The sequence below is a fragment of the Aulonocara sp. 'chitande type north' Nkhata Bay genome, linkage group LG6 (assembly GCF_057382095.1).
Source record: "Aulonocara sp. 'chitande type north' Nkhata Bay isolate Kocher_YH1m ecotype deep benthic linkage group LG6, A_spYH_male_GT1.1, whole genome shotgun sequence".
Lineage (NCBI taxonomy): Eukaryota > Metazoa > Chordata > Actinopteri > Cichliformes > Cichlidae > Aulonocara > Aulonocara sp. 'chitande type north' Nkhata Bay.
Genome location: NC_141349.1, coordinates 15,125,625 through 15,140,753, shown reverse-complemented (window position 1 = coordinate 15,140,753; position 15,129 = coordinate 15,125,625). Strand labels below are relative to the sequence as shown.

General features: G+C 40.6%; 1 protein-coding gene across 2 annotated transcripts in view; it reads right to left on the bottom strand.

Moving 5' to 3' along the window:
- The window catches only part of LOC147327506 (glutamate receptor ionotropic, NMDA 2A-like), a 129,806-nt gene that overhangs the window by 94,487 nt on the left and 20,190 nt on the right, over positions 1 to 15,129 (bottom strand). The window contains exons 2-4 of one of the 2 annotated variants that reach the window (XM_086295168.1): positions 4,194 to 4,259; positions 3,854 to 4,078; positions 3,602 to 3,760 (exon numbers count right to left, since the gene is read on the bottom strand). In XM_086295168.1, coding sequence (XP_086151294.1) covers positions 3,602 to 3,760; positions 3,854 to 4,072 — 378 coding nt within the window. In that variant the 5' untranslated portion in view covers positions 4,073 to 4,078; positions 4,194 to 4,259. The remainder of the gene's footprint in view (positions 1 to 3,601; positions 3,761 to 3,853; positions 4,079 to 4,193; positions 4,260 to 15,129) is intronic. The other variant, XM_086295167.1, reaches the window with a different exon arrangement.

Here is a 15,129-nt window from a genome sequence, read left to right as displayed (position 1 = left end):
TTGTGGAGTAAAAATAAGCATAATTATTATTTTTATGAAAGTTGACCAAAATCACTGATACTGATGGTTCTGATCAGTTTAAAAATGGCCCCCAAAGCTACATTCTCACTACTATGAAAAAAAAAAAAAAACTGAGCCAAACTCAAATTGACAAAAAACCTACTTGAAATATATATATATATAAATCCTCGTTTTAACACTTTTATTATTATTATTTTTTAAATAGAGAGTCATTGCCTTAAGTCACCTCACCCTGGTTCTTTATCAGTTTATATGGATCGCTGCAGTGCCCATCCCTGTTTATAGCTAATAAAAGTGACAACTGGAGAAAGCCTTTACTTGAAATGTGACACAATCATGACAGTTAAGTTGGCATTCTGGCAGCTTAACACTGCTTTAACACCAAGGATTTCACACTTGCACTGCCCACCTCTATGTATATCCATTATTTTAGAGCACAATTTTTTTTTTCTTCTGTATTTTCTTGGCATCATCCTCTTCCTTCTGTTTTTGCTCTCCATCTAAAGCATGCTGTCTAAACTGATACTGTGGCCAGCTAACATACCCAAGGTACCACAGGAGGATCCGCTCATTTTTCCACTCCTCTAGTACAAACTTGATTGGCACACTAACAGAGTGAAGTGTATGTATACGTGGTGACAGAGAGCACACGACTCGCTCAAGCTGCAAAAAAGCACAATATTGTTTGTTAGTCCACAGTAATCAAGCTGAATTGTTACCAGCCCACTGGGATTTATTTCGATCCTCCAGATTATCGCTACACCACTGACAGCAGGTATGAAAGCAGTGGTCACACTGCCAAGAGATGTTTCACATAGCCAGACTTTTTTTCTTTTCTTCCTCCACAGCAAATCATGTTTGCTGGAGTTGGTTTGTTTTTATTTTTCAAAGTCTTCAGACCATTCCTGCTTAAATGTGTCTGATGTTGTGAGATTAATGGGAGCTAATAGAGCTGAAAAAAAAGTGCTGAAGGGGGTTATTGTGAAGCTGTCACGATCACAGAGGGAGCATCAAGTGCAAAGCATGTGTCAGCCTCACTGAGAGTCCTCGGCACCTCTGTAATTATTTTTAATAGGCGCCATCAGCAAATGCTGTAGCACACCAGTATGTCTGACGCTCAGAAATATTATCAAAAGAATCAATCGGTTAATAAACAAATAAATGCCAGCTATATTTTACACCTAATCAAATAAAAATACCAAACTTTTGATTGTTTCTTAAATGTAATATTTTTTGTTGAATTTATGTATTTGTATCTATTTATTAAGATTCTGAACAGTAACAGTATCCATTCACAAATGTGTAAAGAGGCCTTTTACATAGCATATCTGCCTCCCAAAGAAAATAATAGTTATCTATGACTAGCCGCCACATCTTGTTATTATCATGCCATGTGCATTGTAGCAGTTTTTATGTGGCTCGCCTTATCTGCAAATATGCAATAAAAAACCTCTTATCTCAAAGAGGTGATCATGTCTCCCCTTTAAAATATACGCATCTCTTGTTAAAGGTACAGTGTGTAAAATATCACGACTACATGTCAGTGGACTGCAGATTACAGTCACCTGAGTCCTTCCAATTCAAGTGCATAATCCTAGCTATGGTGGCAACTCTGGTCGTTATTCATCTGTAGTGAGCGCAGGCTGCTGGTTCACTGTTTACCTCCACTGTCAATATAACAAGTGTATTCACTCTGGAGGGCGTACGAGTCAGTGAGTCAGTAAAGCTCATGTCTGTGCAATGACAGCAATACTGAAGTGAGTTGTTGACGATATATCAATAGCTAATGAAAACCTATAGTCCCAATCGTGTCTACAGGAAGCTTTAACACGCACAAGGAAGTTCACTTGTGCCCTCTCATGTCCTTTCCCTACATTTCTGATCTGACAAGGTAGATGTGAACTCGAGCAACCGCATGTCTGAGAATTTTCGATGATCTGCTCATTCACTGTTCTTCCATACCTGCCTGCTAGTGGGATGGTTTTGCCCCAATTTAAACCAGGCATGGAGTCTTTGTTATTTACAGGTAAACCCTGCAGGAGCTGTTGTGGAGGAGCTGGTTAGTTACAGGCCATACACACTCACTTTTACACCTGGGAGCTGCCAGAAATGACCGCTCTCTTGTACTTTTGGCCACCGAGCTGTTCAATTAGAGCAGTCGGGGGCTAAGTACCCTGTTTAATGGAACATTAACGGCAGCGATTGAGAGCGAGAAAAGTTTCGTTTATTTATTTCCCCTATCGTTATAAACTCAGCGGGGAGTCCAAACTGCTGACCTTCACGTTACAACCACAGACCCCCTCACCTTCAAGCCAGTTCTGTCTCCTTTACCTCACTCCTCATTTCTGTTATCCTTCTTTCTTGTCTTTTTCTCTCGCACACGCTCGCGCACTGCATCCCCCGTCAAGGAGCACTTCAAAAGGCTGCTGTACTGCGGCAGTTATTGGTTCCTGTGTTTTGGCTGCTGTGCCCTGAGAGATTTAAAAGCTAAAGAACCAGTTGTGTTTGTCTGTCTGTCTGTCAGTCAGCGAGGTCTACAGAGCCAGCACCAGAGAGAGAATTCAGCTTAGAAAGCAATGTACATCCTTAACTTTGCACTGAGCACCGCACCAAAATAAACACACACACATACGCACACAAACACACACACACACACACACACACACACACACACACACACACACACACACACACACACACACACACACACACACACAAACACACAAATACCCGTTCTTAAAAGATATCTCCTCTTTTTTCTTTTAAAACTAGAAATCTGTTTTTTTGTTGTTTTGTCGTTTTTGTTTTTTCTTGCATCCACTGAGCACTAGACATGATACAGCTACATACAGCTCAGGATTTCTTTTTCTTGTTCTTTCTTTTGGTTTTCTTTGGGGGTGGGGGGTTAGGCTTTGCATAGCCCAGTTCTAGACAAAGCAGAAAATGCATTATTACATATTTAAACAATCCTCGATCATCTGCTAAAATAAAAATGATGTACCAGAGGATGCAGCGTGCTCCATGCAAAGGCGTCTTCTGACCTTACAAACACCTCACTTCTAAATGTGCACTTTGTAACCTTTTAAAAGCCTAATTAACATAAAATTACTTCGGGTGATAGCAGCCATCAATTCAGAGCAATTAAAATTCTGTTTAACTTTGACAGCAGCATTTCCACTTTCAACTTAAACAAACACTAATCTGATGGAGCTGTTGATAGCACACACATCATTCAGAAACCTCCCAGTGTATTATTTTCTCATCTAGAGCATTCATTTATAAGACAAACAACCTCAAAGAGGCATCCCCAAAGTAACTCACTGGAAGCAAATGATTTTTTTACTCATGTACCTACCAGCTGAGAACATGCAATTCACATGTGTAACGCATGGAGCTTAACATTTTTCATATTGGAAACCAAGTGGACTATATGGACTATATCAGTGCCACAAACATCTGGAAAACAAAACTTAATTGGGGTCCTTATTTTCACTTCCAAAAAACAAACACTGATGTATGCAAAGCAGTCCGCCTTGCATGTGTGTCCTCGAAATGGCCAACATTGCGTCAGGTCACTGACCTTGTCAGCCATAATCATAGAGGAGCCTCCGTGGACTCCCAGGACTGGAAGTTGAGTCTGAACGGACAGGAAGTCAAGGATCTGGGCAATGGCTTCCTGATCGGTGCCATCAGCAAACACGATGCCATGGAGACGAGTGCGAGAAAGAAGCTCACACACCTTGGGACAAAGTAAAACAAACTCTTGCATCAGTTTGTGGCAGGCGATGCATTCATGTGTGTAATGCTTGGTGAATGCCAATGCGTTTCTCACCTGTGTAATCACAGACTTTGGGTCTGTTTGGTTCATCTTCAGCGTGACCACGGAAACATCGAGCGCATCTTCGGGGCGCCGAGGTGGTCGGAGATCCTGGTCGATAACGGCGCGCGTCTGGCCCATGATCACGCCCACGCTGAGCCCTGGGGGCTTTTGGGATGCCACAGGCGCCATCATATGGGAAAGTAGGAGCAACATCCAGCCCACTACACCCATTATACCCTGTAAAACACAGACACACACACACATCAATACAAATAAGAACCAGTAACAGAACATTTTACTCCTGAAATGATGGCGGGGCTCATATACTGAGCCTGTAACAATATTTCTTTACCTTGACAAATTCTGCCTGTTATCAGCAGCATGTCACAGGTGCAGATGAGAGATGCAGCACCGTGCACTGTCAAGGTAAGAAAATACCTGTATATTCATATTTTATGAACATCTTAAATCTTAAAATAATAATCCTGGAGATCATAAAATCTATAGCCAAGACTTTTTAAGTAAAATAACCAACAAGTCACACAGTTTCCGCCACAAAAAGTGAAATCTTTACTATTTTAATGTAAAGAATGATTTTGAGTCATAAAAAAACAAGAACATGTTCAAATCTACAGTACTTTACTCCCTAATAGGCAGGATAAATTTTGGCAGTGTATTCACATGTCTTCAAAAGGCACAGAAGTGATATCAAAGCTTTCTCACAGACTGGGTTTTATTTATCTAAACACAGTGTGACTCAGATGCATTTAATGATTAATCTCAAGTGCAAAACCAAAGATTAGATGATAGGAAATGACTGCGACTAGAAGCCCATCATCCTCTTTTTGTCCTCTAGTGTTCAAAAATAACTTCTTTCAGTGTCAAAGTCGGCAACCGCATGGAGACCAGGGCTAAACCTAACTAACCGCTAATCGGCCTTCATGAGATGCCCCAAATCTCCCTTCCACTGTCTGCTTTTATTTGAACACAATCTATGCCTTCAGGCAGTATTCACAGCAAAGTGCCAGCTATTAACAGATAAAATAACCCCGAAATAAATAATCTGATTTTACCTCATTCCTGGGGTGGGGGATATGAGAGGAAACCAAAGTGCTAAAGGCCCACACAAGTGTCTGCATCAATCAGTAACATTTGCTGAGATGAAAATGCTCTTTAGCTCTATATCCTAACCAAATTCTAGTCTGAGACAAGCTCCTGCTCCCTGTTTCAGCTTACTCTGTATTACCTTCTTTTTTCTGTAATACGAGCAGATCTAAGAGAAGCAGATGAGTAGAGGAAATGCAGTGTGAAATGCCTTGGGCTGAATGAGAGCTAATGAAACCATGATGCAAATGCTACGTTGCATCTCAGCCAATTTCTTACACCGCCACAGTCCAGCAGAGCTGAAAAACACCCCAGGAGGAAACATCACGTCCACAAAATTAACCTACTGTCTTTTTATCTCTTCATTTTCCCCTCTCTTGGTTTTTAACTTTCCACCCATTTCTCCTAATCATCCGTATCTGTTCATTTTCTCTTAATGCACTCATGTTGTTTTTTCTTTTTATTTAATTTTTCCCAATCTGTCTTTCCAGCTGGGTTAGTATGTGTATCTGATCCATGTCATCTCACACCCGGTCTAATCAGGCCAGTTAGTGAAGGCAGTACTTTCCCAGCTTGCTCTCTCTGCCCTGGTGCCCACATACTAGCCCGGAGCTCCAGCAGCACTTAGCATACGCCGCTAAATCACACACCGCTACACTCCTGTCCCAGGGAATTAGTGTCAGCTCCAACCAATGGGACAAGATTACACTAACTTTCCCTGGAGTTAGCATCAGAGCTAACATAACTGGGAGTCAGAGTGTGCTGCACCGCAGTTTTCAAAACGGTCAACGTAGCTGGAAAACTTTGGGTCACTGAGTGCTCACGCTGTCTTGGAGGATTTGCATTTGTGCTTAAAATCACATCCTCTGACTCCTGTGATGTGTCATGAGGGATAACTGTTAGCATTCATGCTAATGTTGCCAGATGAGGGCCAAGCAAGATCTTAATGAAGTAAAATGTTCAGTGAGATAATTCTCTGCCAACAAAAATTGGTGTTCACTCTTTAAAAAAATGACTATGAAAAGGAATTTTTATTTTTTCCCCCAGTGGCTGATTTACTGCAGTGGAACAGACTGCAAGGAGCTTTTTCATTTGTGATTATTAAACATGCTTTCTAAATTGAACAAGTTTGCCTCCAAGCAGGAAATAAGCCTCGTCTAAAAGAACAAAAAATTTTGTTTTCGTAGCTGAACTTGAATCTAGATTTGTGAAAATGATGTATCTGTCAAAAATCGAGACAACACACCCAATGTTCGAGCAGGATCTCGCATTAACGAGCCCCTCAAGCCGCAGCTTCAGTGACAGTGAATCAGAGGATGTCTGCGTGCATGCTGTAACACAACCCAGAGTGATTTTCCTCGGATATAAGCACATTTTGTGGTTCAACAATGTTAGCCCCAACTCCTATTAAATAAAGCTCATGTGGGCGTAATTGCTTAAATCTATCAGTCCACAATTTCATCCTTTCATTCATCGCCAATGAAGCAGACCTACATAGTGCCTCTACATGACAACACAAATTATGCTCTTGGTTATACGGCTGTTTCCCCAAAATACCTTAAAGTGGTATTCCACTCGATATCTCTCCTTAAACCTTCAGAGGCCTCTTGTAACAGATTAAGCTTAGTCAGTCACTGACGGAATTTAAGTGGCAAAAGTCATTTGCACAAATATGCAAACAGTTTTTGGTGGAGATTCTCTTTTAGGCATCTGTCATACAAATCTGAATTGTGCGTGTGGAAATGCTGCTTCGTGTTAGAGTTGATCAAATTTGTCTTGCTATTTTTCTAAATAAGGATCTGCTGTCATATGCGTAAAGCTGACAGGCATTTATATAGCACCCTACTAACCTGACTAACCACTCAAATCTATCTATTCACACACATGAAACTCTCATCTATCACATTGACACGCTGATGGATCCATCAGGGCTATTTGGAATTCAGCATCGTGCTCAGAAACTGGAAGGGCCAGTGATCGAAACCCCTACCGCCGACCTCCTGATTAGCGCCCAGCCTTCTCTACCTCCTTAGGCACAACCTTCCTATGTCAAGTGTTCAGTGCAGTGTAAGAGCTCAACATTGTATTATACAGTCAGATTTCGAATATGGTCAAATCGGTGGTCAGCAACAATGCAGCTGCAGTGGAGAGCTTAGAGAGGGAGGAAGAAAATGAGTCCAATAACAAATCAGTAAAACAGGCCTCTTTAGTGCTCCTCTTCATCATGCTGTAGCAATAATATTGTTCTCAACGGTATTGGTACAGAAACACCTGGGAAATGTGTTGCCCTTTTCCTGAGAAAGCATGTAGCAGCGATCGCTATTAAATCTACTTTTGCTTAAGGGCGAGTTTCTTTAGCGAGAGAAAACGTTAAACTGCACATTAACGGGAGCACAAACGCAGGGTTTTTTGCATTATATCAAACCGGTAGGTTGTTCTCCGCACTCTCAGGGTTCAATAACTTAAAACATATTAGCATTTCTTTTGATATGCACAGCCCCGGTGGTAGCACAGGACAACAACTTCCAAACTAAAATATCTCACCACCCTCTTTCTAGTGTGAGTGATACATAAAAGCTTCTTTTTTTATCATAAAAATATATATATATATTTTCAGTTTGGTATGTTTATCCCTGTAATACCCGGTTCTAAAATATTAGTGTCAGGGCCAGATTTATGTGCATATTTGAACTGGCAATCTGAATCTGCATGAAATTAGCGTCTGATTTTCTAAAGCAGAAGCTAATTATCAGTAACTGGGACTGTCTTTAGGTGCTTTCCGCCTGTAAACGAGATCTCCAAAGATGCACCTCAACAGTGAAACTAGGATGCAGAGGGGTGATAAATCAAGAAAGAAATCAAGCCTAGAAAAGCAAATAAAAATGTGCTGATACTGAAATAAAGGTCCCCCATTAAAAGAAGTTTTTAACTTTCCGAACCATTTACTGAGGTCTTGATTAAACGCTAAGTTAGAAAATTACTGGAGCATGTGAGGCAGGAGTCACTCGGAACATAAAATGTTTGGGGAAATAAAAGCCACGGCAGCTTAGATCAAGATCAACATCACAATCTCCACAGTGGCTTCGCTCGAATTAGCTCTGGTGTCAAGTTCAAGTTCAGCTTTAATGATCTCAGCTTTCCATCCTGCTACTCTGCACAACCTTCCTTTAACAGCTCATTTCAAATCTGAGACTCATCCTCCCAACGCTGACCCCTGACTATTGGGCGAGCCTTAATAAATGTACCAGAATGTGTAGTCGACCACAAAATGTGCACTCTCCCTCTGATGTCTGCGCAGTCCCTTAAATGCTAATTGCATTTGCATTAAGAAGAGAGGCACACAAGCTGGATGCACACAAGCTGCATCTCATACTGCGCTTCCAGGCCGATGCACCCGGTCGATAAATAACACGCACGCCAAAAAAACTTGCACTGATGTCGGCTTTCATACTTGCTTATGACTTGACGAGACTGGCAATGTTAGCAGCGTTGTCTTAAGAATCTGGCAGCCAGTGCATAATGCATACATATATGAGAAGGATGAAGAAAAAGGAGTCCGTGTCTCTGTTGAAGAGAGCAGTTCAGCGTTTGGAAAGATTATAGTGCACAGAAGTTAAAAGAAGAGTTGGCCACCCACCTTTATTGTTTCTAAGTTTTATTTGGCTGCAATACTACTGTGAGAAGCTAACCATGCTCGTCACATTACCAGCCAGTCTGTGCTAAACTGTGTCTCAGTTGGAAAAAACTTGCAGATGGCAGTGTGACGTCTTCAGGGGCATATTTCAGGAAAATGTTTTAAAAGGTGTGGAATCCTTGAAAAAGAAAAAAAACTCTGAGCTTGCCTTTTTATACACACATATATATACAGTATATATACAGTGTATGTATGTATATATATATATATATATATATATATATATATATATATATATATATATATATATACAGTATATATACAGTGTATGTATATATATATATATATATATATATATATATATATAACACAGGGGCACCACAGGGGACTGTCCTCTCCCCCTTCCTCTTCACCCTCTACACCACAGACTTCAGCCACTGCACAGAGACATGCCATCTTCAGAAGTTTTCTGATGACTCTGCGGTGGTTGGATGCATCAGCAGGGATGATGAGACAGAGTACCGGGCTGTGGTCGACTCCTTTGTCACGTGGTGTGAGCAGAATCATCTGCAGCTCAACGTGGCAAAGACCAAGGAACTGATCGTGGACTTCAGGAAGACCAGGAAACACTTGACCCCTGTTTCAATCCAGGGGGTCAGTGTTGACATTGTGGAGGACTATAAATACCTTGGAGTACACATTGACAATAAACTGGACTGGGCTAAAAACACCACAGCACTTTACAGGAAGGGCCAGAGTCGTCTCTATTTTTTGAGGCGACTGAGGTCCTTCAACATCTGCCAGAAAATGCTGAGGATTTTCTATGAGTCTGTTGTGGCCAGTGCGATCCTCTATGCTGTTGCATGCTGGGGGAGCAGGCTGAGGGCAGCAGATGCCAACAGACTTAATAAACTGATCCGTAAGGCCAGCAATGTTGTGGGGATGGAGCTGGACTCCCTCAAGGTGGTGTCGGAGAGGCGGATGCTGTCCAAGATAAAGACAATGTTGGATAACACCTCCCACCCACTCCATGACATGTTGGTCAGTCACAGGAGCTCGTTCAGTGAGAGACTGAGATTACCGAAAAGCACCACTGAACGACACAGGAAATCATTCCTGCCTGTGGCCATCTCCCTGTACAACGCATCCACTTAACACACTGTTTGCTGCTACAACTACACATGTTTCTTTTCCAAATATTTATTTATAAGTGACTTATGTATGTATGTATGTATATATATGTATATATTGTACTATTCTTAGTTAGCGTATTGTCTGTCTTGTCTTAATGTTGGTTTAAAATGGAGCACTGTAACAAAAAATAATTTCCCCCAGGGATCAATAAAGTATTCTGATTCTGATTCTGATATATATATATATATATATATATATATGCATTAAATTCTACCTTTCAGAAGTAAGTTTGAATCAGTGTGAATCAGCAAATGTCTTGAGTCATTTACAGTCTTGTCTTTTAACTGAGCCAGTGCACTGTCACCCTAATATAGATTATTGAGTTTGGACACAGAGCGACTGTAGCCTGTGATGTTTACACAGACCTCGGCAAGGCAGAGACGCTAATGTGTGACTGATGGGAGCAGAACTGCACGAAGTCACCCAACATCTCGGGCACGCTGGCTGCTGTAAACATGTCAGACGTGGTGTGGAGTTGGTCTAATGCAGGTAAACAAGTGGCAAGCACTATCATTAGGTATCAATGTCAGATTTACAGAAAGGAAATGGCTGGAAGGGGTGAATATCGTTCAATGGATGTTTCTTCTTTTTTTCACTGCTGCACAGACAGTAAATAAATCAATGCGTGTGCATGTTTCTGATTTGTTAAGGACTCCTAAGAGACAATTTAGCACCGTAAGACTGCAGTATTTGCCCATAATCTGCTTGTTTTCAGGTTCAAGTATCGTGAGAAACCTGAATGCTTAAAGAGAGAAAGTGTTTTTTGAATGAAATTTATAGCAAGGCGAGTAAATATTGAAACTAGGCACACACACACACACACACACACACACACACACACACACACACACACACACACACACACACACACACACTTAGACACACACACACACACACTTAGACACACACACTCTCAAACACTACACACTACATTTAATGGGTATGAAAAATGAGACTGACAGCTTAACATTCATCCGTCTGTCATTTAGCATTTAAATCAATTTTAGCTGATAAAAGTGATATTTTAAAAAAGTCACTAGAAATACAGCACTTGCAGCTGACATTCATGGCACTGAGTGCTTAATGGTGATACTGGAATTATCTACATCAGATATGTCATTTTAATTGTGATAATATACATCAAAAGTATTTGATACTTTGCAGCTATGCCTTTCCTTTATGTAGGTTTTACCCCATCTGTTGGCAACCAATTAAATCTCTCCATTCATTTCAGACACAAAGAAGCAGATAAGTAAGAACCTACAGCCAGCGGCTAGTTGCTTTAGCTTAACATAAAGACTGCAAACAAAGGGAAACAGATGGCCAACATAAAGAGAAAATCTGCAGATATTACTGAATGAGTTAAATGGAACAAGAATCCGTCGGGTAACAGGAGCAAACCTATATTGTGGAGATCAGGATCAGACAGGAGGAGAATCAGTAGTTTGCCTTTTAATTACTTGGGCTGCATCCTCGACAATAACCTAGTAATGAGGTGCAGCTTAGCCTGCTTCCAGACCTTTTGAATCTCTGCCCACCTCTCAGATTTGTTCGGTCATTTATTAAAGGATGATTTTGTGCAGAATGATTAGCTGATTCTGCCAGTTGGAGGAAAAGCGCTGAGGTCAAGCTGCACCAAAAAGGAGATGATGCATTTCAGCCCGTTTATCCTCAAAGAGCAAGCAAGATAAATAACAGGTGGGTGAGATCAATGCGCCTCCAAGAACTGAAAGTCAGCATGCGGACATGGTGAATCAGCATATCAGTTTGTCAACTGGAAATGACACTGACGGGCTGGTGCTTCTAGTGGTGGGTCGTTTGCTTTAAAACGTGGAATCAGTTAATGCATTTCAAGAGTAATTATAAGCCAAACAACTCTAAGTGGTCCACACATCCACATGCTGCATCTTTTGTGAAAACAGAAAGGAAGAAGCAGTCGAACATTGTGCAGATTTTCAATAGAGCTGTTAATCAATGCTCTGGGCTCTTACAAAGACCTTAAAATGCAAACTTCAAGCAGCACAAAACAAACCAGTCAGCGTCACTGAATGCTCCGAGGCATGTTGGCAGCTCTCAGCTTCTTGGGCTTTCATCGGGGGACTGAGCATGTCATTTTCAATTAAAAACAGTCCTTATAGTACTTGTAAGTGCACCCAGCCAATTTTACAATTACTTCAACATATGAGGAGACTAGATAGTGCGTCCTAATAAATTTGAATGCAGTGTTAATGTGGTGTGGCTGGTCTTGTTTTAATTTTTTTGTACGTATGTTTGTATGTGTGTATATTCTGTGCAAAATGTTTTTACAGACACAAATCAGCAGACGCTACCATGAGAGCAGGTTTCAGGAGTTCGGCAGGTGTCAAGTCATTGTGTCTGTTTGTATGTGCACAGACACTGTCAACACAATGAAGTGCAAAACTTCATGGGTGTGTAGCTCCAAACAGCCCACTGAATTCAGGTGTGCTAGTCTGTGAAATTTCTTCCCTCCTAGATTTTCCACGACTAACTATAACTGGTTATATTGCAAAGTGGAAGGATCCACAGCAGCACAGACCACAAAGTGGCAGATTGCATAAAGTTAAAGTCCATAAAAAGTATGAAAAAGTCACCAACGCTCTGCTGAATAAATATCTGCAGACCTCCAAGCCTTCTCTGGTGTTAACATCAGCGCAATCACTGTGTGTCCCGGGAGCTTCATGGCATGTTTTTCCATGGCTGAGCAGCTCCTGTTAGTGTAATGTGTAGGTGTCCCAGTGCTTTTGTCCGTGTAGTATAGCTGTGTCCATCTTAATGAAGGTTCTTATTTTGCAGTTAAAGCAGCATGGAAGGGTTTCTGACATTATTGGTTAAGAGGAACTGAAAATTCTTCTTGTTCCTTTTTTAAATTAACATCATAGAAAAGTCAAACATCAAATCCACAAGCACGGATATAGTGCACCAGGTTGACCCACATGCTTTTAGGCTATTACAGAGGTTTGGTTTCAAATCTACGTTCATGTTTTCCCTGCTTTCCTGTCTTCTCTACACTGTTCAACCTCAATAAAGACTAAAAAGCCCCCCAAAAGACCAAGTCCACATTCAAGGGGAACCTGTACATTTAATCCAAGTATCTTCTGTCACTCACCACAGAATGTCTAACTTAGGGTCAGACATTATTATCTATAATGAAACGCCTTCTTGATTTTGTAACTGAGTATGGCTGTCGATAGCTCAGGTTCTTTGAGTTGAAGAATGAATGAGCGCAATCAGACTCCTTTCACATGGTCGTGTTTGAAGAACAGAAACATCTGAAGCAGGGGGGAAAATCTCATTTAACTTCATAGACTGCATGTACTCCAATTTCATCTTAAGTAGGCTGGACCATTACAGCTATTGCTTAATAACATGCATAAAAAAAGAGCTCCAACTTTCAGTGTTACAAAGTTTAACTACAGATTCAGTCCCTGAGATGTCTGAATTAAAAATTTATTTGGCTGCCACAGCTACCCATCACCTTCCTAGCAGATGCAGCTATGGTATAAGATAATCCTATGTGATTACATTATTTTTAAAAACACTTGATCTCTGACCTTGATCTTAAGGTCAAGGACACTGAGATTCCTTTGGTATCCAGTTGAAAATCCTGAGTGAGTTTTTCTCAAGTTAACTGTCAGTTGTTCACACCCCCCTCTTGGCAGCCTGACAAAGAATGACAACAATGCCCCATCAGCTCCTTATGGCTGAGGGGTTAACAGTGTAATTGTAAGCATGATGCTGGTCTTATTTTTTCCATATTATAAAGAAATGCTGCTGTATGAAATCGGGCTAATCGGGTTTATACTGTTAGAAATAAAGAAAAACAGGACTTTATCCTGTAATTAAACAACACAATTTACCTGTGAATTCACAGAATTTTACAAATATTCTATTGTACATGGTGAAAAAGGCATGTTTTTGTTATCTAATTTAAACTAAGTTTATCTTTTTTAAAAAGCTGTCATTTTTACTAAGGCAGTCTCAGTGTTATGTCTTTGTCAGCAAGAAGACTGTAAAAACTGCTGAAATTACAATAAAAGGTCCACAATTTATGCTCTCTTATTTAAAATATTCAGGTTTTCCAAAGTCATTGAGTGGGCTGCATTGGACCCTTTGGTGAGATGATTCTGACTTGTAGGGCTGTATGTTTGACACCCGATCTAAAGTAAAGCTGTCAGTAAAATCACACAGTCATTTATTCATAGAGAAATTTCATATTTTACAATCTTACATTTTATAAATCTCAGAGAAAATGGTCAGGAAAACAAATTAAACTAAAAATTACTGAATTAAATCAAAATCATCCCAGAACAAAAATAACACATTTAAGTGCACAGCACAACACTTAGATGACACGGCTTCACATTTCCACAGGTGCAGTGCATCACCTGTGAATAATCTTAATACATCTTTGCTTTCAAATTACACATTTCGATGTGATTCTCCTGACCTTCGATTGCCGCGGTTCATTTTTCCAGGGGTTGTCGTGCGTTTGCTAAAGTACGGCGTGTATCATTATCCACCCACCAGACACTAAATTGCAAAACAAAAATGTTTGCTGTCTTGATTTGATGGCAGAATATGGTGGAAAGAGCTTGTTTGAAATATCACACTTTTATTTGTTTAACATTGACACGAGTTCCAAGTGCCTTCCTGCTTGTCCTCGATAAAAACGGCTGCCTGCTGCCTGCTCCCCTCTAGACGCAGTCTTTTAACAGCCCAACAGCCTTATCCCACATCAAAATTTCAGTAACTCTGAGAAATGTGTGCTCATCTGTTAGGGGGGCAGACTTTCAGCCAATTCTTTTAGTCCTCTTTTTTTATGTCACTGTTGTATGTGCGGATATATGTGGTATATGTTAACTCTGCATGACTTCTGTCATTTATATTTCATTGCTGATAAATATGAAAAAACAAGCACAATGCCAAACACCAAAAAGGACATTCTGTCTAATTCATAAGGGGCCTGCACTTGTTCTCTTTGTTACTGTGTTTGTGGCTATGACTATATGCTGTGTGAGTTTGACTTTGAGGGCATTTGTGTTTCTGTGCAGCACCGTGTCAAGAAAGAGACAGGTAAGAAAGACGCAGCCCCTATGGAGGAGACTAAAATGCAAAAGGTGAGACAAGATGAGGGAGGAAAGAAAGGGAAAATAAAGTTATTATGAAAGTGTGCCAAGGTGCAGAAATGTAGTCTTTGAGGCTCGATGCTGTCTGAGAGATGGAGAGAGGACTTATTATAAGGTAACATTAACTCTCATCTAGGATTCTGTATTTGGGATGCATGAAGTCTGACTGTGATTGTTTTGGTTTGTTTTTTTTAGTTCCAGAACTAATT